This window comes from Canis lupus, chromosome 4 (assembly GCF_048164855.1).
Source record: "Canis lupus baileyi chromosome 4, mCanLup2.hap1, whole genome shotgun sequence".
Lineage (NCBI taxonomy): Eukaryota > Metazoa > Chordata > Mammalia > Carnivora > Canidae > Canis > Canis lupus.
In genome coordinates this window covers 37,462,247-37,484,524 of record NC_132841.1, presented here as the reverse complement: position 1 = coordinate 37,484,524, position 22,278 = coordinate 37,462,247, and the positions used below count along the sequence as shown (strand labels likewise).

The window sequence follows — 22,278 nt, the reverse complement described above, 5'->3', positions numbered from 1 at the left end:
CAATGTCATCCAGCCAGTCAGAGGCAAGTGAGGATTTGATTTCAACTTGATCAATTTCTGAGTACATAGTGGGTACACACAGTAGGTTGCCAGCAAAGATAGGCAGTGAGAAGTTTTTCTGACAAAATTTTAAAAAACCACACACTTAGAACAGTGGCTAGGAAGGAGCCCTGGGTGTGTATCTGAATTTCTATATCATGTGTACATCTGTTACTTGCTCTTGTGCTAAGTGCTTTACTGTATCACCTGATTTTTTTTTATAGGGGATGAGTAACAAAAGCAGGAAAGTTTATGAAAGCAAAAAGTACATTCTCCAGATATGAGAGTGGGTGAGCTCAAGAGAGAGAGAGCTGCGCCTACCTGACTAATCTTTATAACAAACCTTGAGTTGGATTCTTCTGTTATACCCATTTTATAGATGAGGACATTGAGGTTCAGGCAGATGGCCAAGGCCCCCAGCTGGTAAATGGTAGGGAGGGGATTAGGACCCTCGTCATCTGAATCCACATCTTGCCTCTTAGCCTACTTTATAACTGACTGCCTACCTTTGCCTGAAGCTGACCCTGGGCCTGAGGCTTACTCAGATCTGGATTTTCACAGCCCTGAGCTCAGTGAGCTTCTCAGGCTGTATTGTGGCAGGCAGACAGGTGCTACTTGCGACGGGCAGAGCACCGTTGGGCCACACCTGGATCATCCAGATGCTGTCCAAAGGTCTGGCAGGCTAGAGCAACGACTGGAGTAGTGACTGGAGCAGTGATTCAGAGCTGCTGGCCCCAGGTGTCAGAGCAGGAAGGGAGGGAAGGGGCTTCGGTTTGGGGTTTGCCCTACCTGGAGCTGGGCAGAGAGACCAGGCTGACTCCCTTGGTCTGGGGAGGCCTGGAGCTGGAGCCTTTTGGGGAGCTGCCTGCCCTTCTCGGTAGTTAGATCACCAGCGATCCCACCACATCATGACAAAACTAATATCCATTGGAACTCTATGCTGTGTTGGACATTGTGCTTGGGACTTTATTTTTTAAACGACTTTTATTTATTTACTTACTTATTTATAGCATGAGCGTGGGGAGAGGCAGTGGGGGAAGGAGAGAAAGAATCTCCAGCGGACTCTGTGCTGAGCACAGAGCCCAACATAGGGCTCAATCCCACGACTGTGCTCAGGACTTAAAATGCACGACTTCCCTTCAGCTTCACAACCACCTTTGAGATAGATTTCATACGTTATCCACAATTATAGACAAGGGACTGAGGCTTAGAGAGGTGATGTAACTTACCCCATCACAATGAACCTGGCCATCTGGCCCCTGAGCCCAATCTCATAACAACCACTTTTTAAAAACGATTTTATTTATTTTCCACAGAGAGAGGGAGAGAGAGAGAGAGAGAGAGAGCATGAAGCAGGAGAGGGTCAGAGGGAGAAAACCTCAGGCAGACTCCACACTGAGCTCCGAGCCCCATGCAGAGCTCCATCCCAAGATCCTGATGACCTGATCCGAAATCAAGAGTCAGACACCCAACCGACTGAGCCACCTAGGCACCCCTTTTAAAAGATTTTATTATTTTTTTTAAATTTTATTTATTTATTCATGAGAGACACAGACAGAGAGGCAGAGACACAGGCAGAGGGAGAAGCAGGTTCCTCACAGGATCCTGGATCAGAGATCACGTCTCGAGCTGAAAGTGGACACTCAACCGCTGACCCACCCAGGTGACCCAAGATTTTACTATTTTTAAGCAATCTCCATACCCAACATGGGACTTGAACTCACAACCCTGAGATAAAGAGTCACATGCCCCACCAACTAAGCCAGCCAAGCACCCCTTAACAATCACCTTATAATAATCATCGCAAGTGCCATCCACCTCCTGCAGTGTCTGTTCCTTGGAGACACACAAGAGGACATGCCCCTTGGGTATCAGAACTCAAATCACCTTGGCTCCCAGATCCTGACAGTTGGCATGCTCTCTGTCTCCCTCCCCTCCATATCCCTGCCCCTGTGTGTGTGTGTGTGTGTGTGTGTGTGTGTATTCAGTGGGTGGATACTAGACCTAATGGATCCTGTTTTTTTTCTTTGCTTTGTCTGCTTTGAAGCTTATCTTTTTAAAAATTTATTTATGATAGTCACACACACACAGAGAGAGGCAGAGACATAGGCAGAGGGAGAAGCAGGCTCCATGCACCGGGAGCCCGACGTGGGACTTGATCCCGGGTCTCCAGGATCGCGCCCTGGGCCAAAGGCAGGTGCTAAACCGCTGCGCCACCCAGGGATCCCTGCTGAGAAGCTAAGAGTGCAATTCATGACCTTCTGACCAGTAACCAGAACTCAAATATTTTGTGGATTCTCTTTAGGCCTATATTTTTGTTTTCCTCATACCTTTTCCCTTCATCCTGTTTTCTTCATCTTTTAAAGCTTGTTGAAACATATATTTCCTTTCCATTTTTAAAACTGTGCTAAAATACACATAAAACTCACAATTTTACTATTTTCAAATGTACAATTCAGAAGTATTAAGGACATTTATAATGTGGTGAAACCATCCCCACCATCCATCTCCAGAACTAATTTTTTTTTCCAGAACTAATTTCATTTTGCAAAACTACAACTCTGTCCCCATTAAACAACTTACTCCCTCTCCCCCAGCCCCTCTGGTAACCACCATTCTACTTTCTGTTCCTATGAGTCCAACTACTTTAGACACCTTGTGTAAGTGGAATCATACAGTATGTGTCCTTCTGTGACTGGCTTATTTCACTCAGCATAATGACCTCAAGGCTCATCCACCTTGTGGCATGTGTGATAAATTCCTTCCTTTTTAAGGCTGAATAACACTCCATTGTGTGTACACACCACATTTTGTCCATCTATTCATCTGTCAATGGACACTGGGTTGTTTCCACGTTTTAGCTAATGTGAATAAGGATGTTATGAACATGGGTGTACGCAAAGCATGTGTACTTTGATCATCTGTTTTAAATTTAGGGGGTTGTAGGTGGGGGTAGGGAACAAACATACCTAATAAAGTGCCTGACATATAGTAGCATCTAATCTATATCTATTGAGTTGGGCACTGTCCTTGCCCATGAGGAGAGGGCCACCAAAGAAGAGGCTGGTGACCTTGTACTGGGGGTCTTCTTTCTCCCAGATCAACACAGGGATGGTTGGGCCAGCGGCCAGAGAGGGATCTGGGGGCTCAGACCCTACTGGGAGCCCCCAGCACCTGGATGGTATTTAAAGCCAGGGTGGCTCAGGGAGTTAAGCATGTGCCTTTGGCTCAGGTCATGATCCCAAGGTCCTGGGTTCAAGCCCCACATTAGGCTCCCTGCTGAGCAGGGAGCCTGCTTCTCCCTCTGCCTCTGCCTGCCACTGCCTCCTTGTGCTTGCTCTCTCTCTCTCTCTGTTAAATAAATAAATAAAATCTTAAAAAAAAAAAAAACCCAAAGCCAGCCCGGGGGTGGATGAGCCTCTGGGGGAGGGGAGATACCTCCTGAGGGGCTCAGTGAACGGGAATATTAGCAACAATAGGCAGGAGAGTGCATTATTCAAGCTCATGGTTGCCCTCCCTCTTCTCTGAAAACCTCACAGATGCCTCTGAAGCCTCCACGTTTGATCCCTCTCCTCACCTAACCACTCTCTCGCCTTCTCCACAGGCTTCCTGTCACTGAGGCCTCTTCTAGCTGGGAGGGGATGGGGCTCCTAGGTGTCACTTTCTGACTGTTACCCTGCCCACCTCCTGCAGGTCCTCTGGGCTCAGGCTCTGCCAGGCCTTTTCTCCCGTGGCCGGAGCCTCCCATTCCGTGTCACCTCAGTCCTGCCCTCTTGCCCCCTCGCTAGCCATGGTCCGAGCCTGTCGAGGAGTCAGTCCCATCCTTACCATCCTGGGAGGTGTGGTCTCTGGCAGGGTTAATGATTGCTCAGGGGAGGAGGAGATGGTGCCAAAGTCTGCCGGCTGCTGCGCTGTCACAGGCCCCAGAAGGTGCCCGCCGGCGCCCATCCACCGCTTCCACAGCCCCTCTGGGGCACAGGTAGGGACCGCCCAGCCTGGCTGCAGCAGGGGCTCAGGAGACTTCTGGCCAGGGGTAGGGACCGAGTGGGGTTGTAGGGGCTGAGGTGGGCTCTGGGGGTCCCACCCAGCTGGGTGGGAGTGCCGGTACTGGGTTGGGTGGATCTGGAGCAGCTTCCCAGTCTGACAGTGAGGCCTGTTTCCTCTCAGTGCGAGGCTGGTACGACTCCCAGATTCTGATGGCTCCCCTCCCTTCCGAGTCCTGGGGTCATTTGGGCACAGGGAGTTTTCTTCATAGGACAGAAGGGAGGCAGTTCCCTCAGGCAAGCACGGTAGCCTGCCTGGGCCTCTCTCACAAGAAGCTCAAGGGGGTAAAGACAGAGTGACTGGGCTTTCTCCCAGAGCAAGGACAAAGAATGGGGCCCTGACCTCAACTGCTTGGGTTCAGATCTTAGCTCCATCCTGGCTTTGTGGGGCTCTGTAGCTCTTTTGGACCTTGGTTTCCATATCTGTAGAATCAGGGCGGTCACAGCGTGGGAAGGGAGCTGGGGCTGAAGCAGAGCCGAACCTCTGGTCCACCATGGATTTGAGTGCCACCTCAGCCAGCGCTAGGAAGTGTCTGGACTGGGGGCTGGCCCTCAGCTCTGGCTCATTCCAGACTTGGGTGCCAGGTGGAGACTCAGCGGAGAGCCGTGGGCAGGGTAGGCCTAGGCAGGCACTGCGGGGCTGGGGCACCAGATGCCCAGCTCGGGCTCAGGGAACAGTGGGGTCCAACTGATGGAAACCTGTGTGTGAACTCTATGGTTCTTTTTTTTTTTTTTTTTTGGACTCTGTGGTTCTTAACCTCACCCCATTTCTTAGCAAGGACACTGAAGGGCTTGCCTGGGGAGTGGGGTGCTGGGGCCATAGAGCACAGTGAGTAAGTGTGATTCTGGAATGCAAACCAGGACCCTTTGACTCCATTATCTGTCTGCCGTTGAAGCAGTCAGGGTGATGAACACTGGAGGCACCCCATGGCAGGGAGCCCGGTGCCCTTGGGGTCCACAGCCTTGCACCAGTGCTCCCTGGATGGGCCAGCATTTGCCCATGGAGTCGATTGGAGCCCAGATGAAGGCTCGCCCAGGGACTCCAGGGATTCCTGTTTTTTTTTTTTTATTTTTAAAGATTTAATTATTTATTCATGAGAGATACACAAAGAAGCAGAGACACGGGCAGAGGAAGAAGCAGGCTCCATGCAGGAAGCCCTATGTGGGACTCGATCCCGGGATTCAGGATCATGCCCTGAGCCAAAGGCAGATGCTCAACTGCTAAGCCACCCAGGCATCCCTAGGGACTCCTGGATTTAAAGCTAGTCTGGATCTAACATTGTGTCCCTTGCTCTTGGATATCACTCTTTAAGCTTCTCTGAGCCTCAGTTTTCTCACCTGGACCCTGGGACAATAATTCCTACAGCTAGAGCACAGCTGTGAGAAGTAAAGAGCGGAAGTGAAAGTAAGTGGTGAGCTGGAGGTGGTAGTGGCCGTGGTGGGCAAGTTAGCTCTTGGGTGGCTTGTGGGTGATGAGGGCCACTTTCCTCTCTGGTCCTTCTGGAGGCCCTGGGCACATCTAGTATCCTCACTCCCAGTCTGGAAGATAGTCTGAGAGCCCTGGACTTTTGGGACCTGTGGCTGGTGCCTCCTCCCACTGGGGCCAAGGATCCAGTGCTTCCAGGGCCAGGGCGAGGGAGCCTCCTTCCAGCCAGAGGGGCCTCCCGGGGCCCTGCATGTATCATGCAGCCAGCAAAGGTTGAGAAGCACCCTCATTCACCTCTGTGCCCCTTTTTGCCCCTTTTCTAAGCAACTTTTTGAGAGTAAGGAAAGTGTGGGAGGAAGGAAGCTAGAATTTCTAGAATGTATAGAGTCCTATTTTTTAGAAGGCAACCTGAGAGATGGAAAAGAGGAAAGAGCCTCTGCATGTGGCTGCATGATATTGGGGCTGAGGAGAGACTGCCTCCTTTGAGCCCAGGCTACCTGGTGTAGCAGAGGACCTGGGCAGATGGTGTAGCAGAAGCTGGGGGTGGATTGGCCAGGGCACCGTGAAGGCCTTTCCCCAGTCCCAGACCGTAGGCAACTCCATTCAAGTCTTGTTCATTTGCAATTGCTCTGTCCCCTGCCCCTGCTGGGAGACCAGGAACTTAGAGGCCAGAAGACGGGGCCCACCAAAGCATAAAGAGTGGCAGGGCACCTGACCAGGCCTTAGAGGATGGAGAGAATTTGCATATATGCAGAAGGCAAGGGAAAGCATTCTGGGTGCAGGGGGCAGCATATGCAAATGCCTGGGGGGAGGAAAATAGAGGGTGTGGACTGAGAACAGGAGCATTTAGTGCCACTGGGCCACAGGACAGGGAAGGGGAGCAGCTTGTTGGGAAGAGAAACCCAGGACCCATGAGGACTTAGCCTGCGGGGCCCAGGGGCAGGAAGTGTATCCCTGCAGCCAGCCAGAGCCATGGCAGAGGTTTGTGCTTGGGAGTAGCCATGCCCAGTGAGGGAGGTTTATTCTTGTTCCTTCTCCAGCTCACACGGGCCCTGTTTGCATTTTTCTCAAATGACCAAATCCAGAAATGACACTCTGGACCAAAGAACTTTGGCCTCATTACGATCAAATGAGTGCGTGTGTGTAAAAAGTCTCTAACAAGGGGCCAAGATTGTTTGAAACTCAGGGTGGAGGCCAGAAAGAGCACTGGACTGGGTGGGATGGGAGTCAGAGGGGCGGCATCCAACTTTGCCCCCAGCTGGCTTGGAGACATTGGCAGGAGCCTCATCCTCCTTGAAACTCTGATGTAAAGGAGGTTGATAGCCACCTCTCCCTTCTGGAGGGATGGTCTGGACCAGATGCAGGGGCGAGACTTTGGGTATGCCTTACTCTGGTGTAGAGGGTCATCACTGTTGCTCTGAGTAAGGATCGGAAGGCTTCTTGAGGCCCCTTGAGAATGGGAGGGGAAGTTGAAAGAAGCTTCCACGAGCGATAAGTGTAGCTGGTTATAGGACGGGGACCTCAGTGACCCTGGAGGATGAAGCTAACAGTGAAGGGTGCTCTCCCTCTCCCTTGCCCTTGGGAGCCCTGCAGTGTCTGGGGGGAAGTCTGGCTGATGAGGAAGAGAAAACAAGAAGCTGGGAAAGAGAGAGCACAGACTTCCTGCTTTGGGTTCTGATCTCATTACTGACTGGATGACGTCCCTTCAGCTCCTGGATTGTGATGTGCTGAGGTGAATGGCACAGGGTACAAAGTGCCAGGCATAGCATATGGCCCATCCTTGCCAGCTTCCTTCCCTAGGAGGAGTGGGTCCCCAGGGCAGGAGTTTCCTCTTTTCCCAATTGTACTTTGCTATGGTGAAAAGCACATGTTGCATGCCTGTGGCTACTCATTACTTACTCACTAATTGTCCTATGGCTGCTGAGTCACCTCTGAAGGAGAGGAGGCAGGAGAACAGAAGAGGTGAGGGGTGAGGTCCCAGATTGCACAGCAAGGAGAAGTCAGGGCTAGCTGCATCCAGCCAGTGTAAAGGTGCCTGGGATTTTGCCACATGGTGGATGCCAGCAGCCTACCACCATCACCAGTGTCCAACTCCACCTGTGGGGCTGCTGCGCGCTTGCCGCTGCCACCCCTCCCCCCATGGGCTGCCACCAGCTCCATCTGCCTCTCCACCCTCATCATCACAAATGTTACAAGTGCATCCGTCCCCACCTCATCACCACCACCACCATCATGGCTTCCATCCCCACTGTCATCCCTACCCCCAGGCAAACTGATGTCCTGGTTCCAACCCCACCTCCATGACCAGCTCCAGGAGTGCCTCAGTCACTACATTTGACCTCGGCCACATCAAGCCAGCACCCTCCACAGCACGGCCACCTGTTTCTCACGAGGACTGGGAGTAGCAGTCATAAGGTGAAGATGACCCCACAATAGGCAGAAGGAAGGGATTTGCATTTGCTGAGCACCTTCTGTGTGCTGAGTGCTGAGCGGGCACAGTCTATTCTCATTCATTCCTCCAACCCCTTATGACTCCTTAGGGTTGTCAGTCCCATCTTACAAATGAGGAAATGGGCTCAGAGGAGGGCGCGAATTGCCCAGAGAGCCTCTGTTGCTTCTCTTGAGGGTCTATAAGCAATTTGCATCTCGGGCCTTTAGTTTCCCCATCTGTAAAGTGGATATAGCGGTGCCTATCGTGAGTGTTCTCGTGTCGAGTAGTGCCCAACTCAGTGTCTGGCGCGGAGTAGATCTTCCTTATGTGGTAGCATTAGTGCTCACTGCCATAAGGCTTAACAGCCACCACTTAGGCAGTCCATTGAGGTATTCCATTGAGATGTTGGTGACATCTTTCTTGACCATTCCTTGGTGTTTCCACGCTTAGTTACTTCCATTCTCCATGATCATAAATAACCACTCGTGATGAGCAATTTGCTGCTGAAAGAGCTTCCTTATTTTAGGTTTGTTGGGTTACCAGGTCAGAAAGGACAAATATTTTGAAGGTTTGGGGTTCACAGCTGAACTGGGTTTTTCCCCTCCTGCTGGGGCCCTGGCAGAAGGTGAAGGTTGCACTCTTCCCTCTGTGCATGGGAGAGACCCCCTCACTTGTAGCTGTGAGCTCCTTTGAGTCTGTTTCTCTGTCCGCAAAATGGGTTGCTGCAGAGATTAAATTACATGAATTTCAAATGTCCTGCCTCCAAAATATCTCACTATTCTTGCCTCTTAGTCTCTGTCACTCCCCTGGTTAAAACCTCGAAATGACCCTCTATTTTCCTTAGAATACAGCAGACCATCCACACCAAGTCTTACAGGGTCAGGTACCGGCTGCCTCTGCCTGCTTCCCTATCCCTGTTTCCCTCCCTGCCCTTCTCTCCCTTTGCTCCAGCCACAGGGCTCCTCTTTCCAATTCCTAGAACACACCCAGATCTTAGTTGACCAGGTGCCATTCTCTCATGTTGACCGGGCAACCCGGAGCAACCTTAAAACAGTGCTTGCTTTAGCAGTGTAGTATGGGACTGAATTTTTTTTCAAAGATTTTATTTTTAAGTACTCTCTACACCCAACGTGTGGCTCCAACTCACAACCCCCATATCAAGAATCTCATGCTCCACCAACTGAGCCAGTGGAAGTACCCCCTGTGTACTGAATTTTAAAAATTTAAATAAGACTACAAGATTTATAATAACAATCAGCTTCTGAGTTTCCTCTTCCCATTATTTTTGTTTGATTTGGCTTGGATTTTTCAGTGTCCATCACTGGTGTACAGGTTTCTACAATTTGTTTTTGTATTTGCCAATTTCCATGGTGTAAATACTTCCACCCTGGCTGATTTCAAGCCACAAATATAATGCCAACCAGCTTGTAAAATTCTTATAGCTATGGCAGTTTTCATTAGCAGCTCCAGCATGCTATGGCATCTGTCTTCCCTTCAATGTCTGATGGTCCTTGTTCATGACTAAGAACAAGGCTCTAAGTCCAGTGGGGTCCCTGGGTTGTGGGGGAACTTTTCTTTTGGAGGCCATGTCATAATGTGACCCAATGGATGCCCCACATTTCAGAATCTGTAGGTCTTTTTCTCTTGAGTGGGTCCATTTTCTCTGTTTTTCATTTCTGGTGGTTGGAGGAGATGCTCTATCATCATCTGCCAGTGCTTTTGGGACGGAGATGGGGGTAAGGGCTGAGAGGGTCACCATTTGGTGTTCAGTCTTTCACTTAGCCACCTGTTTTGCTGTGGTGCCCCACCTCTACCAGGCCTAGTGCCCTGGGGACAGATCTTTCCGATTCAGCCTCTCCAGGAAGTAGGCTCTAAGTATATTTTCTAGTGTGTGTGGGGGGTGGGGTGTCAGCTCCCTCACTGCATGGATGGGGGGAGAAGTATCTGGGAGTCTAATGGCTTCATATGCAAACTTTCAACCAATTTTCCCGCTTTTAGGCCACCCTGCACCTCTGTTTCCAGGAACTTCTAGAACCTTCAATCCTTGGCCTTGCTGGGCTTTTGAGCTGGAACCTGTGGGTGCCATCCCTACTCTGGTTGTTTGTTTGTTTATTTATTTATTTATTTATTAAAATTTATTTAATTTACTTTATTTTTAAAATTTATTTTAGAGAGAGAGAGAAAGTGAGCAAGCGAGCACAGGTGGGGCAGAGGGAGAGGGAGACAAGCATATGCTACACTGGGCAGGGAGCCCGATGTAGGGCTCTATCCAGAACCCTGAGATCATGACCCAAACCTAAAACAAGAGTTGGACACTTACCCAACTGAACCACCCAGGTACCACCTACTCTGGTTTTAACTATCATTAGCTTGATAAGTTGTTCATCTTTCAATTCTTTCTTTTTTTCTTTCAAACTTCTATAATCTACCATCGTTTTAGTGGTGTTTCGAGTGGAGATGAATGCTGATTCCTCCATACTGAATAGGGAGCTTTCTCTTCCACTCCTCACAGATTGTCCTTTTCTTGTCCTTCAGACATGTCACTTCCTCAGAGACTCTGCCCTATGCATTTCCATTATTCACTGCTGTGTAACAAACCACCCCAAGACTTACTGGCAAACAGCAACAGTCATTTATTATATTAGAAATCTACCATTCGGGCAGGGCTTAGACCAGATGGCTCGTTGGGAGGTAGAGCGTCCTTTTTGGGATGGTTTATGCACACAGCTCCCTCACATGGGTGGGTGGATGTTGGCAGTTCACTGGAAGCTCAGTTGGGCTGTTGGCCAGGGGCTCTGTTGGTCATGAGTCTTTTCAAGAGACTGCTGGGGCTTTCTTGTAGCATGGCTGCTGAGTTCCAAGAGAGAGTGTTCCAAGAGACTAGAAGGGGAAACTGCCAGTATCTTGGGGCCAGAGCCTGGAAACTGGCATGGCATCACTGGAGCCATATTCTATCAGTCAGTCATGGGGCCTGCCCAGATGTCTTAATCATAAAACCAGTGGGATTTTTAATTTATGGAGATGACTGTGTAATGACATTGAAAAGCTAAGGCCATTGAAAGATTTTTATTAGAGGAGAGGGCCTGCCATGCCATGTAGGGCCACACGGGGAAGCATTCGGTCAGGACGTGGAAGGAGAGAGGAGAAAGCGTGACCCAGAGCCTTAAAGCATTTTCCATGGGAAGGAAGGTGGGAAGGAGGCTGCAGGTCAGGCAGTGGAGCAAGCTTAGGATTGAATAGTTGGAATAATTTTGGCAGTCTATAGGCGTCGTCCTTAGTCGTCCAGTGCTTGGATCTGGGGTGACTCAGGGCAGGGAGAATATTGACTTGGTGTATGAGTTAGATGAAGGAGGAAGTTGGAGTGTGGGCTCTGGATTGGTTGGTTTGTACAGGAAAGGAGTGTTTGCAGGCAAGTCATCTGCCATCTCTGGGAACCAGCTTGCCTGGGGAAGGTTGGCAAGGTGCCCTGAGATGTTAAAAACCTCATAAATAGAATGAAAACGTAATGAATGTACCAGATTCAAGGGGGGCAGACATAGTCTTCATCTCTTGTTGGGAGTAGAGTCAAAAGGTTTGTAGCCCTTTTTATCTGCCATACTGCCTGAAGTAGCACCTCTTTTATGCTCCTACAATGGCCACATTCCCTTCCTTCATAGCATGAATGCAGCAAGCAGTCAGCACTTCATTTACTTGTTTAGAGTCTTTTTCCCCAAAAAATATTTTATTTGTTTGAGAGAGAGAGCAAGAGTGGGGTGAGGGGCAGAGGGAAGCAAATTCCCCGCGGAGCCCAATGCGGGGCTCAATCCCAGGATTCCAGGATCATGACCAGAGCCAAAGGCAGACACTTAACCAACTGAGCCACCCAGGCACCCTAGGGTCTGTCTTATTCACTAAGCCTTGAGCTCAGTGAAGGCAGCACCTTGGCTCTTTTGCTTGCAATTATTCGCCCAATGCTGGGAAAAAGATCTAGCCTTTAGGAGACGTGCATAAATACCTATTAAAAGAATGAATGAATGAATCCAGGTACCCAGCACATAGCAGGTGCCCAGGAAATGTCAGTGGATATTTAAAATTATCAACCCTCTTATGGCCATGAGAGGCATGAGAGGTGAAGCGGGACATAGTTAGAAATGAAGCTGGGGGGATGCCTGGGTGGCTTAATGATTGAGCATCTGTCTTCGGCTCAGGTCATGATCCCCGGGGTCCAGGATCAAGTCCTGCATTGGGCTCCCTGCAAGGAGCCTGCTTATCCCTCTATGTCTCTGTCTCTCTATCTCTGTGTCTCTCATGAATAAATAAATAAAATCTTAAAAATAATGAAGCTGGGGAGGGAGGTGGCTGTCAGGTGTGGATGGTCTATGGAAGCCCTTTTATGGAGTTTGGGCTCGGGCAATGGGGAGCCATCAAAGGGCTTTAAACAGAGGAGAGAGGTCATCAGAGGGGTTGAGGAAGGATTACTTGGGCTAAGTGAACTGGTTTAAAGACCCAAGGGAGGGAGGCCTGGAGAGGGGCTGAGCCAGGGGATGGGGGAAGGTGGCTGTGAGTGTGGCTACTGTGGGATGGAGGGAAATGCCAGGTTCACCATAGATTAAATGTAGGGCACTCCAAAAAAGGAGAGCCAAGGGTGACCTAAGCAAATGGGTACATCCCTGAGGCAGGAACTTGGGAGGAGGGGAAGGTGGCATGAGGGAGAAGACTTCTGGGTTTTGATTGTCAAGGTTCAGCTCTGGAAGTCATTCTTACTCTGCTATCTCTTTTTCTCCCCCTTGGAGGACCCCATTTTTTTGAATCAGCCAGAGATTGGGGTCATTTTCTCTTGGTTCTCCCATAGCTTTGGAGTCCTTCCCAAACTGACCTGACCAGGTAACCCTCCTGCTGTGGAGCATCTCACAGGGCCAGTGTTCCATGGAGCACACTTTGGGAAAGGTGGCAAAGGCAGCTATTAGATGTGTCAGCAAGTAGGACAAAGGACCCTGTCTACCCATAGAGCCTCTGGATTGTCCTGGTTAAGTCACTGTCCCTCTTTGGGCACCTGATTGTGAAGGATGCTATTAGCTTAGACACTTCACATAGGCAGGGTAGAGTCATGGTTGGGGAAATGAATTCTGGAATCCAAAACTCATGTTCAGAGCACGGTCTTGTCATAGATTCCCTGTGTGCCTCAGGAAAGCCCTTTATTCTCTCAGCCACCTCATAGTTGCAGGGATATCAAGATTATGCATATAACATGCTTAGAGCAGTACCTGCTACACAAGGCCCCTGAATTCTAGAGCCAAGTTTGGGTCATTCTCAAGCTGGAATTCTAGACCAGGCTCAGCTACCCTGCCCACCCCTCTGGGTTCCCCCTCTAACTTGATTCCTCCACCCTGGAACATCTGGAGAGTGGCAGCGGGTGATAGGGGCCCTGAAAGGGTAGTGGTGGGCAAGCCTGGCTCAGACCCTCCCACCAAAGAGAGGGAGGCCTAAGTACAGTTGCCCCTTTCCTGATGCGTCTTCCCTTGGTCTTTTCAGACATAATGGCGTGGCCGTGGCTATCCTGCCTCCTGCTTCTTACCCTCATGGTATCTGGTGGGTGCCTCCCCTCCCCTACCAGAGTAGTACTAATGTGGAGATCCTTGGCAGGCCCTCCAGAAGAGAGGGGCACTGCTTCATTAGCAAACCCCCAGTTCCCATGACCCAGCTCCATGCTTGGCTGCCCTGGGGAGGTCTAGGGAGGACCCCAGGCGGGTGAGCTAGGCTGAAGGTTGGGACTGGTGTGGGCTCCCATTAGGGTAGGTGGGGAGTAAGCTTTACAGGGGCATCTAGGTGTTCCAGTGGTCTATGTTCCTACAGTGGAAGCCAATGTGGCCCCGACATTCTCTGGAAACATGACAAGAGTGAATTTGCCTGAGGACCTACCAGTGGGTGAGTAACCATCCCTGTGCACAGACTGTGCCAAGCCCCTACCCAAAGAGGGCCCCAGGGACTCCCTTATGGGCTGGCTTCCCATAAGGGAGTATTTCCATGGCTCATCATGGGGCAAAGGTGGCCTGAAGGGAGTTTTTTCTAGAAGTTTGTTTTCTCCTCTTCAGCTTTTGTGTCAAGGCCCTCACACAGTGTCAAGTAACCAAGATACCCCATGAGAACATTCCTTCTGTTACCCATCCCATCTCTTGCTGGTGTTTCTGATACCCCGAGGAGAGAGGATCCACCTGAGACCATTCTTTCTCTTCCACCTCTCACACTTGCTAAATTTCCTCCACCCCCTGCTTTTCTCCCCTCTAAACAGGGAGCAGATTTCTGGCTAAAAGACTTTTACACACTTCTTGCCAGAAGTTAATAACAGTGCTTCACTTTATTTATTTATTTATTTATTTATTTATTTATTTATTTATGAGAGACACACAGAGAAAGAGAGGCAGAGACACAGGCAGAGGGAGAAGCAGGCTCCATGCAGGGAGCCCAACGTGGGACTTGATCCTGGGTCTCCAGGATCACACCCTGGGCTGCAGGTAGCACTAAACCGCTGAGCCACCGGGGCTGCCCCCCAGTGCTTTACTTTAATTGCCTTTGTTTATAGAGCTACTTTCTATCTATGGCAAGTGAAATGGATTTCTATTTACAGCCACAATCTAAAGCTTGCTTTTATTTTATTTTATTTTATTTTTAAAGAAAGATTTATTTTTTTAATTTGTTTTTTATTATTTATTCATGATAGTCATAGAGAGAGGAGAGAGAGGCAGAGACACAGGCAGAGGGAGAAGCAGGCTCCATGCCAGGAGCCCGACATGGGACTCGATCCCAGGACTCCGGGATTGGGCCCTGGGCCAAAGGCAGGCGCCAAACCGCCGAGCCACCCAGGGATCCCCAGAAAGATTTATTTATTTATTTATTTATTTATTTATTTATTTATTTGAGAGAGAGAGAGAGAGAAGGAGAGAGAGAGAGGGAGAATGCAAGTGGGGAGAGGGAGAGAAAGAACCTCAAGCAGACTCTACACCGAATGCAGAGCCCAAAGTGGTGCTTGATCCGCTAACCTGAGATCATGACCTGAGCTGAAACCAAGAGTCAGATGTTTAAGTGACTGAACCACCCAGGTACTCCTAAAACTTGCTTTTAAAATAAATAGATTTACATGAAACGATAAGTCAATTAAAAGAAGGATCATAAATAATGAGACACTGGATATGGTAAAGATTGTGGCAGTGTACAAAAGGGAATGAGATTTGGGAAACATCGTTTTGTTGGAAGCCACAGGGACTGAATTCCTAATTCCTAGCAGGCAGGATATGGGTTAAAAAAAAAGACTCTATTCATTGGGATACAGGCTTGGCTGAGCATTACGGACCCCAAATAACAAAGGTGTAAACAAGGTCAAGGCTGATCATTCTCTCATATAGCCATCTGTATCAACAAGTCCAGGGCTCTCTGGGGCTCTGTTCCATTAGACTGTTCCCTGCTCTACACTTTTGGTGTCTGGCATTCTCCTTCCATCTCCAGGCTCTGCCCTTCCCTAGGCTGTGGCCCTCATCCACGTGGTCCGAGAAGGCTCATGTCACACCCTATTCCAGTCAGCTAGAGGAGGAAGGGGCCCCTCAGGCTCGGCCCTTTCTCATAATGATAGGCTCCAGATTTTACACACTGCTCTTTTCACTCACTTCTCATTGGCCAGAACTTAGCCACCTATCCACACCTAGCTGCAAGGAGACCTGGAAAATGAGGTCTTTATTTTGGTTGGCCATGTGCCCAGCTCAAAATCTGAAGTTCTCTGGCTCTGAGAGAAAGAAAGGGTGTGAATATTAGGGGACAATCCACAGTCTTTGTCGTAGCATTGGAATTAGGATCTCAGATAGCTAAAGCTACCAGAAGACACAAGAGACTGAATCAAAGACGGTGAAACCCAGAATTGGCCCTGGGATTCAGAATCCCAGACTGGAGTATGTGAGGAAAGGATGGGGGATAGACTTTGTAGGCACAAAGACCACATACATTTGGGTGTGGTTGCCAGGACAGCAAAATCTGTTTAGGGTTATATTAATAAAGATTTAATGCCCAGGATGAGGGAGGTGATGGTCTCATTACACTGAGATGAGCACCCTGGAAGACTGGGCTGAAGTCAAACTATTTGGTATCTATAAATGTTCTTTGTCCAAAAGAGAAGTAATGTATATATGTTAATGATATTTACATATATTTTCTTTTTTTTATTTTATTTTTTTTTATTTTTTATTTTTTTTATGATAGTCACACACACACAGAGAGAGAGAGAGAGAGAGAGGCAGAGACATAGGCAGAGGGAGAAGCAGGCTCCATGCACCGGGAGCCTGATGTGGGATTCGATCCCGGGTCTCCAGGATCGCGCCCTGGGCCAAAGACAGGCGCTAAACCGCTGCGCCACCCAGGGATCCCGATATTTACATATATTTTCATAGCTGTTTGGTCATAGATAAAACACACACACAAAGGTCAAACGAATGTCACAAATATTATAACTCAAAGGCCCTCAAGATCTCATTCTCCAGAGTAAGCCTTTGATATCTAAATAAAACAGCTTGAGTTCTCATACTAGTTTCAGAGGCTCCTCCTGTGGATGTTTTTTTCAAGGTTGAGGTTCACCCTTTGTTCTTTCCTCCCTCTCCCTGGCCAGTCCCTGGTGCCATCCAGCCAGCTCCAGGCTTTACTGAAGATCTGAGGAGAAGGGAGGAGATGGTAGCATGAGTCAGGAAGCCATACTCACTGTTGTCACTGGAGAGTGTCCACTCTGGGCCTGGTCAGGTCACCCAAACCCTGCATGTCTCCTCGCCTCCCCAGCCCTGGGGCTCTGACGCATGCTGCCCTCTGCAACCCCCAGGAAACAGAAAACTGATTACTTCATTGTTTATTTTATTTATTATTTTTTTAAAGATTTATTTACTTATTCATGACAGACACAGAAAGAGAGAGGCAGAGAGATAGGCAGAGGGAGAAGCAGGCTCCATGCAGGGAGCCCCATGCGGGACTCGATCCGGAGACTCCAGGACCACACCCTGAGCCAAAGGCAGGTGCTCAACCATTGAGCCACCCAGGCATCCCGATTTCATTGTTTAGAACAGCGCCCCCTCCCTCCCTGGTCCAGACCAAAGGATCTTTTATAACCACAGACTCCTCTCTGGGCTCTCTTTTGGTGGGGGGGTCCTTTCATAAACCAAAGGGTGATTTTCTTCTACCTGAGATAAATTCTACAGCTCTTTTACAATGGGAAAGCATTTTCAGTCAGATTTTTTAAAACTTTGTCATTTAGACTTTCTATTTTGAGGTATAATATATGTGCAGAAAAGTGCATTGACTCACAAATAACTATCACTGATCAGGAGATAGGGTGCTGCAAACACCCCCAGGTCCCCTCTCTCGTCCCTTTGGTCACTCCCTGTCCTTTCTCCCTGACAGAAGACCTCTTTTCCTGACACTAACACTGTACAATAGTTTTGCTATGTTAGGCAGGCTTTATATATATATATATATATATATATATATATATATATATATATATAGTCCCTGGTGCCATCCTTATTTATTTATTTATTTATTTATTTATTTATTTATTTATTTTTGGCTTTTAAATTTTTTATTTTAAGATTTTATGTATTTATTTGAGAGAAAGAGCATGAGGGGAGGGAGGGGCAGAGAGAGAGGGAGAAGCAGACTCCCATGCTGGGCTCCATCCCAGGACCCTGAGATCATGACCTGGGTGGAAGGTGGACACTTAACTGACGGAGCCACCCAGGAGCCCTATAATTATGGTGTTTTAAATACCAGTTTTAGTTTAGTGACAAACATATAATTCTTCACATATAGGGACCTAATATATGTCTTTTATTTTTGTAGCTTTTATTGATTTGTTACATTTAATTTCTTTTTCTAGGCCAACTTAAAAAAAAGACTTATTTATTTGTTCGTTTATTTAGAGAGAGCGAAAGTGTGTGAGCAGGTGGAGGGGTCGAGGGAGAGGGACAGAGAGAATCTTAAGCAGACTCCATGCCCAGCACGGAGCCCAACCCGGGGCTCAATCCTACAACCTCAGAACCATGTTAATGGCCACCAAGGCCAGAGACCTGGGGATTGAGGGGGTCCCAGACTTCTGCACACAGAGAAGACAGGCTCCCTACCCCAGTGGAGCCAGGCTGGTGCCAAAACATGGGGCCGTGGACCATAGGCATTCCGTGTCCCACCTCCAGGTTCCGAGGCCTTCTGGCTGGTGGCTCAGGACCAGGACCAGGACTCTCTGACCTATGGGATTAGTGGCCAATATGCCTATTTCTTCACTGTCACCCCGGCCACTGGTGAAGTGAAGCTGGCCAGCCCTCTAGACTATGAGGTAAAGGGTGGCAGCCTGGGAAGACCCTGTGAGGGGGGCAGGGGGATGGGGGCCCTGCCTGTGCTCCCACTCTGAACAGGGGCTCACTTTCGGCCTCTTCTCTCTGCCTGCCACCGCAGACGCTCTACTTGTTCGCAGTCACCATCTCTGTAAGCGACAGCCACAACAACCCGGTGAGTTGGAAGGGGGAGGAAGAGGAGACTGGTCCTGGGATCAGGGAGCAAGGGACTAGAGCCACTCCTGAGTGTGTCCCCTATCTCAGGCAAGCAGAGAGAGCCCTAGTTAACAAAAACTGAATTTATTTATTTATTTTTAAGATTTTATTTATTTATTCATGAGAGGCACAGAGAGAGAGACACAGGCAGAGGGAGAAGCAGGCTCCCTGCAGGGAGCCCGATGTGAGACTCGATCCCAGGACCCTGGGATCACCACCTGAGCCAAAGGCAGATGCTCAACCACTGAGCCACCCAGGCATGCCACAAAAACTGAATTTTAATATTTATTTTCATCCAAATTATTCTTGTCCTTTTTGGGTCACACAATAATATTAATTTACTTTAATTATGCAAATACATCATTTATATTACAAATATAACATTACTTATATTAATTTATGTTAATACAAATGTTAATAAAAAACAAGTGCTAAATATTTCCCTACCCTGAGCTATTGCTTTCAACTCCCTCTGCTGAACGTCAGTGCTCATTTTTGAAATAACAAGCTTATACTGCTGTGCCCTATGTCTCTGAAAGTTGAGGATTTTGTCTTTATAATAGCTTCTCCAAGCCCCATCCATTAAAAAAAATCATTTTAATGACTTGGATATTCATGAATGCATTCTCTTCATAAACATCTCAAGAGTTGCAGCTCAAGCTCAAGTCCCCTGGGTGATCCTTCCCAGCCCACTCCCAGCCAAAGCGTCCACAGTCACCCTTCTTCCACATCTCTCACTGTGTGTTTACATATTTATGCATCCATGGAAGAAAGATTGTAGTTTTGGTGCATTTCCTGAAACCCAAATGGGATCCCATCTTCCATATTATCTTGAACTTCCCTGTCCATTCAACAATCAGCTTTGGAGCTCTGCCTATGTTTCCTCCTGAGTCCCCTGTTTCTTGTACTATTTTCCATGTAGGAGCATATCATGATGCTATTGCTGGTCTCCTCTGACAGACACTTAGGTTGTCCGCATGCTAAAAACTATGGCAGACAAAGCTAAAATGAACATTCCTATAGCAGGACAGACATATCTTCAATTTTTAAAAAATGACCTAATTATGTCTGCATCTTGCTCTGAAATGGTTCTGTAAACATGTGGAGAGAAAGAGAGAGAGATCAAACAATGACTAAATCTGGATGAAGGGTATTGGGAGTTTTTGTACTATACTTGCAACTTTTCTGGTGTTTGAAATTGTATAAAAAATGAGATTACCCTGAATATTGCCTAATTGCCCGAGAAGCAAAGCCAACTGCAAGTTGTCCCACCAGGAGTTGGAACACCAGGAGTTGTCCCACTCAGACACTCTTCCCTTTTGTCTTCTCAAGCTCTCACATTTTCCAGGCTCACCTGGGCTTTCTTACCTGCAGGTACGGAAGGAAATGCAGGTGATCGTGGAGGACAGAAATGACAATGCTCCCGTTTTCCAGAATAGTGGTTTCTCCACCAGCATCAATGAGGTAACATCTGCTCTAATGGTGTGTGTGTGTATGATACAGGCATCCCAGAAGTTCTTGTCAGTGTGCAAAGGACCAGAGATGGTCAGCAGGGGGTCTAGGATCAAGGAGAAGCACCCCTTAGAAGGGCCCACTGCAGGAACCAAATTGGGGGGAATGTAACCATATGAACAAGAGTTATAGCAACATATTGCAATCAGTCAAACTGGATTAGAATGATTCCAGTTATAAAAGCAAAAATTTTTTTAAGAAAAGGAATTTATTTTCTCATGTATCTGAAAAATTTAGAGGTATACTAACTTCAGGCAAGTTGGATACATGCATTTAAACCATGTCATCAAAAAACAACAACAACAACAACAAAACATGTCATCAAGGGACGCCTGGGTGGTTTGGTGGTTGAGTGTCTGCCTTTGGCTTCCGGCATGATCCTGGGACCTGGGATCAAGTCTTGCATCAGGCTCCCTGTGAGGAGCCTGCTTTTCCCTCTGCCTATGTCTCTGCCTCTCTCTCTCTGTGTGTCTCTCATGAATAAATACATAAATCTTAAAAAACAAAAACAAGAAACAACTGTGTCATCAAGAAGAGATTTCTTAAAAAGAGAGAGAGAGAGAGATTTCTCTCACCTCTCAGCTCTCCTTATCTTGTTGCCCCTATCCTTAGGTAAGGGGCCATTCTCTATTGTGGTGATAAAAGTGTCCCGTGCAGCTCCAGGCTTTGCAACTTGAACGCAGACTGTCTCTTTCTCTGTGGTTCTGGCCCAAACCCCAGAGTTGACTCTCATTGACCCATTTTGGGTCATATACCTATCAACCTAGGGATACGGAATACTTTGATTGGGTAGGTCTACATCATGATCCTTCCCCTTTAGCAAGGGAGGGCAGCTCCACTTGAACGGACTGCATGGGGAGGAGGTTCCCTAATGGTCCCTGAGCAGCAAACACAACACCACTCCTTGATCTTCATTACCATGCGGCTTTGAAAATGTATTTGGTGTGGGGCCCCAAATACACTAAATACACACTAGGCCAGACATAAGACTGATGAGGTCCAGTCAGCCATCTGACAGACTCTGATGGAGCTCATGCTGTGTACCAGGCACTGGCTTTGGTGCTAAGACTATCTGGTAAATAAGGCAGATCTGGTCACATTTTAATGAAGAATATAGATAATAATCAATGAAACATTCAATAAGCAGGATTATTTCAGATGCTATTAAGCTCTATGAAGAGTGTAAAACAGGGCAAAGTGAAAGAAAGTGACCAGGAAGGGGGCTGGTTTAGGTTGAGCAACCAGGAAAGGCTTTTCTGAGTAGGTGACATTTGAACAGAGACCTACATGGCAAGAAGGAACCAACCATGGGATGCTCCAGGAGAAGGATGTTCCAGGTAGGGGAACAGCAGATTCAATGGCTCCAAGCTGGGAATGAATTTGGAGTGTTCTAGGCATATAGCCAGGAAGGTGCTGTGAATGGAGGGTGGAAGGTGAGGAGGAGGTGAGGTGAGAGAGGTGGACAGTGGCCTGACATCAGAGGGCCATAGAGGGAGTGAAGATTGTATTCTAGACAAAATAGGGAAACCATTGGAGGGCTTTTAGCACAAGAGTGATGTGGTCTGATTTATGATTTTCAAAGATCACTTTGGCCACTTTGTGGAAATAATGAAGGTGTGCACAGGTCACAGACAGGGCAAAGGCCTCCCCAAAGAACCTTCCAGCTCTGCAGGGTGCTGTCTGGGATGTACTGCTGTAGGCTACAGAGAGCCCACAGGATGTTTGAGCAGGGGAGTGGCACATCCTGGATTCTGGAATGATTGTGCTTCTTTCTCCTGAGGTGCTCTGCAAATCATAAGCCAGCCGAAGTGGTAGGGAGAGGAAAGGGGGGTAATCTGCTCCCTGCCCTCCCTCCCCCCAGTGGTCTCCAGAGGCCCAGCCCAAGTGAGAAGGAAAAGGGAGCATTGAGTGTCAGGCTCTAGGTGTTATTCCTGCAGTATAATCGGGGACATAAACTCAGGGAGGGGAAATGAGTGCTCAGTCGTGGAAGGGATGGATTGGAGTTCCTCATTACAGACCCTGCCAGTTGGCTCCCTGGTGTTCTCTGTGCTGGCCAAGGACCAAGACACGGGGTCTGCAGGAGCAGTGGTGTACTCCATAGAGCAGGTGAGCACAGGCAAGTCCTGTGGGAATACGGGCCCCACTGCTCCTCATAGCCACCAGGGGGCAGCATCTCCCACACAGCCTGCAGGAACCTTGAGTGTTGGGGTGAGCCCTGGCTCCCAAACCTTTTGCTGGCCCCCTCTGGACCTCATTTGATAAAGCCACCTAAGGAGGGTG

At 48.4% G+C, this 22,278-nt stretch overlaps 1 protein-coding gene across 3 annotated transcripts in view; it reads left to right on the top strand.

The window, feature by feature from the left end:
• Positions 1-3,914: 3,914 nt before the first annotated feature.
• The window catches only part of CDHR2 (cadherin related family member 2), a 36,091-nt gene continuing 17,727 nt past the window's right edge, over positions 3,915-22,278 (top strand). Inside the window, exons 1-8 of one of the 3 annotated variants that reach the window (XM_072824060.1) lie at positions 3,964-4,018; positions 5,396-5,487; positions 13,451-13,507; positions 13,772-13,843; positions 18,133-18,272; positions 18,392-18,445; positions 19,861-19,950; positions 22,015-22,104. In XM_072824060.1, the coding sequence (XP_072680161.1) occupies positions 13,456-13,507; positions 13,772-13,843; positions 18,133-18,272; positions 18,392-18,445; positions 19,861-19,950; positions 22,015-22,104 (498 nt within the window). In that variant the 5' untranslated portion in view covers positions 3,964-4,018; positions 5,396-5,487; positions 13,451-13,455. Of the gene's footprint in view, positions 4,073-5,395; positions 5,488-13,450; positions 13,508-13,771; positions 13,844-18,132; positions 18,273-18,391; positions 18,446-19,860; positions 19,951-22,014; positions 22,105-22,278 lie in introns of all 3 variants that reach the window. The other 2 variants (XM_072824059.1, XM_072824061.1) reach the window with 2 other exon arrangements.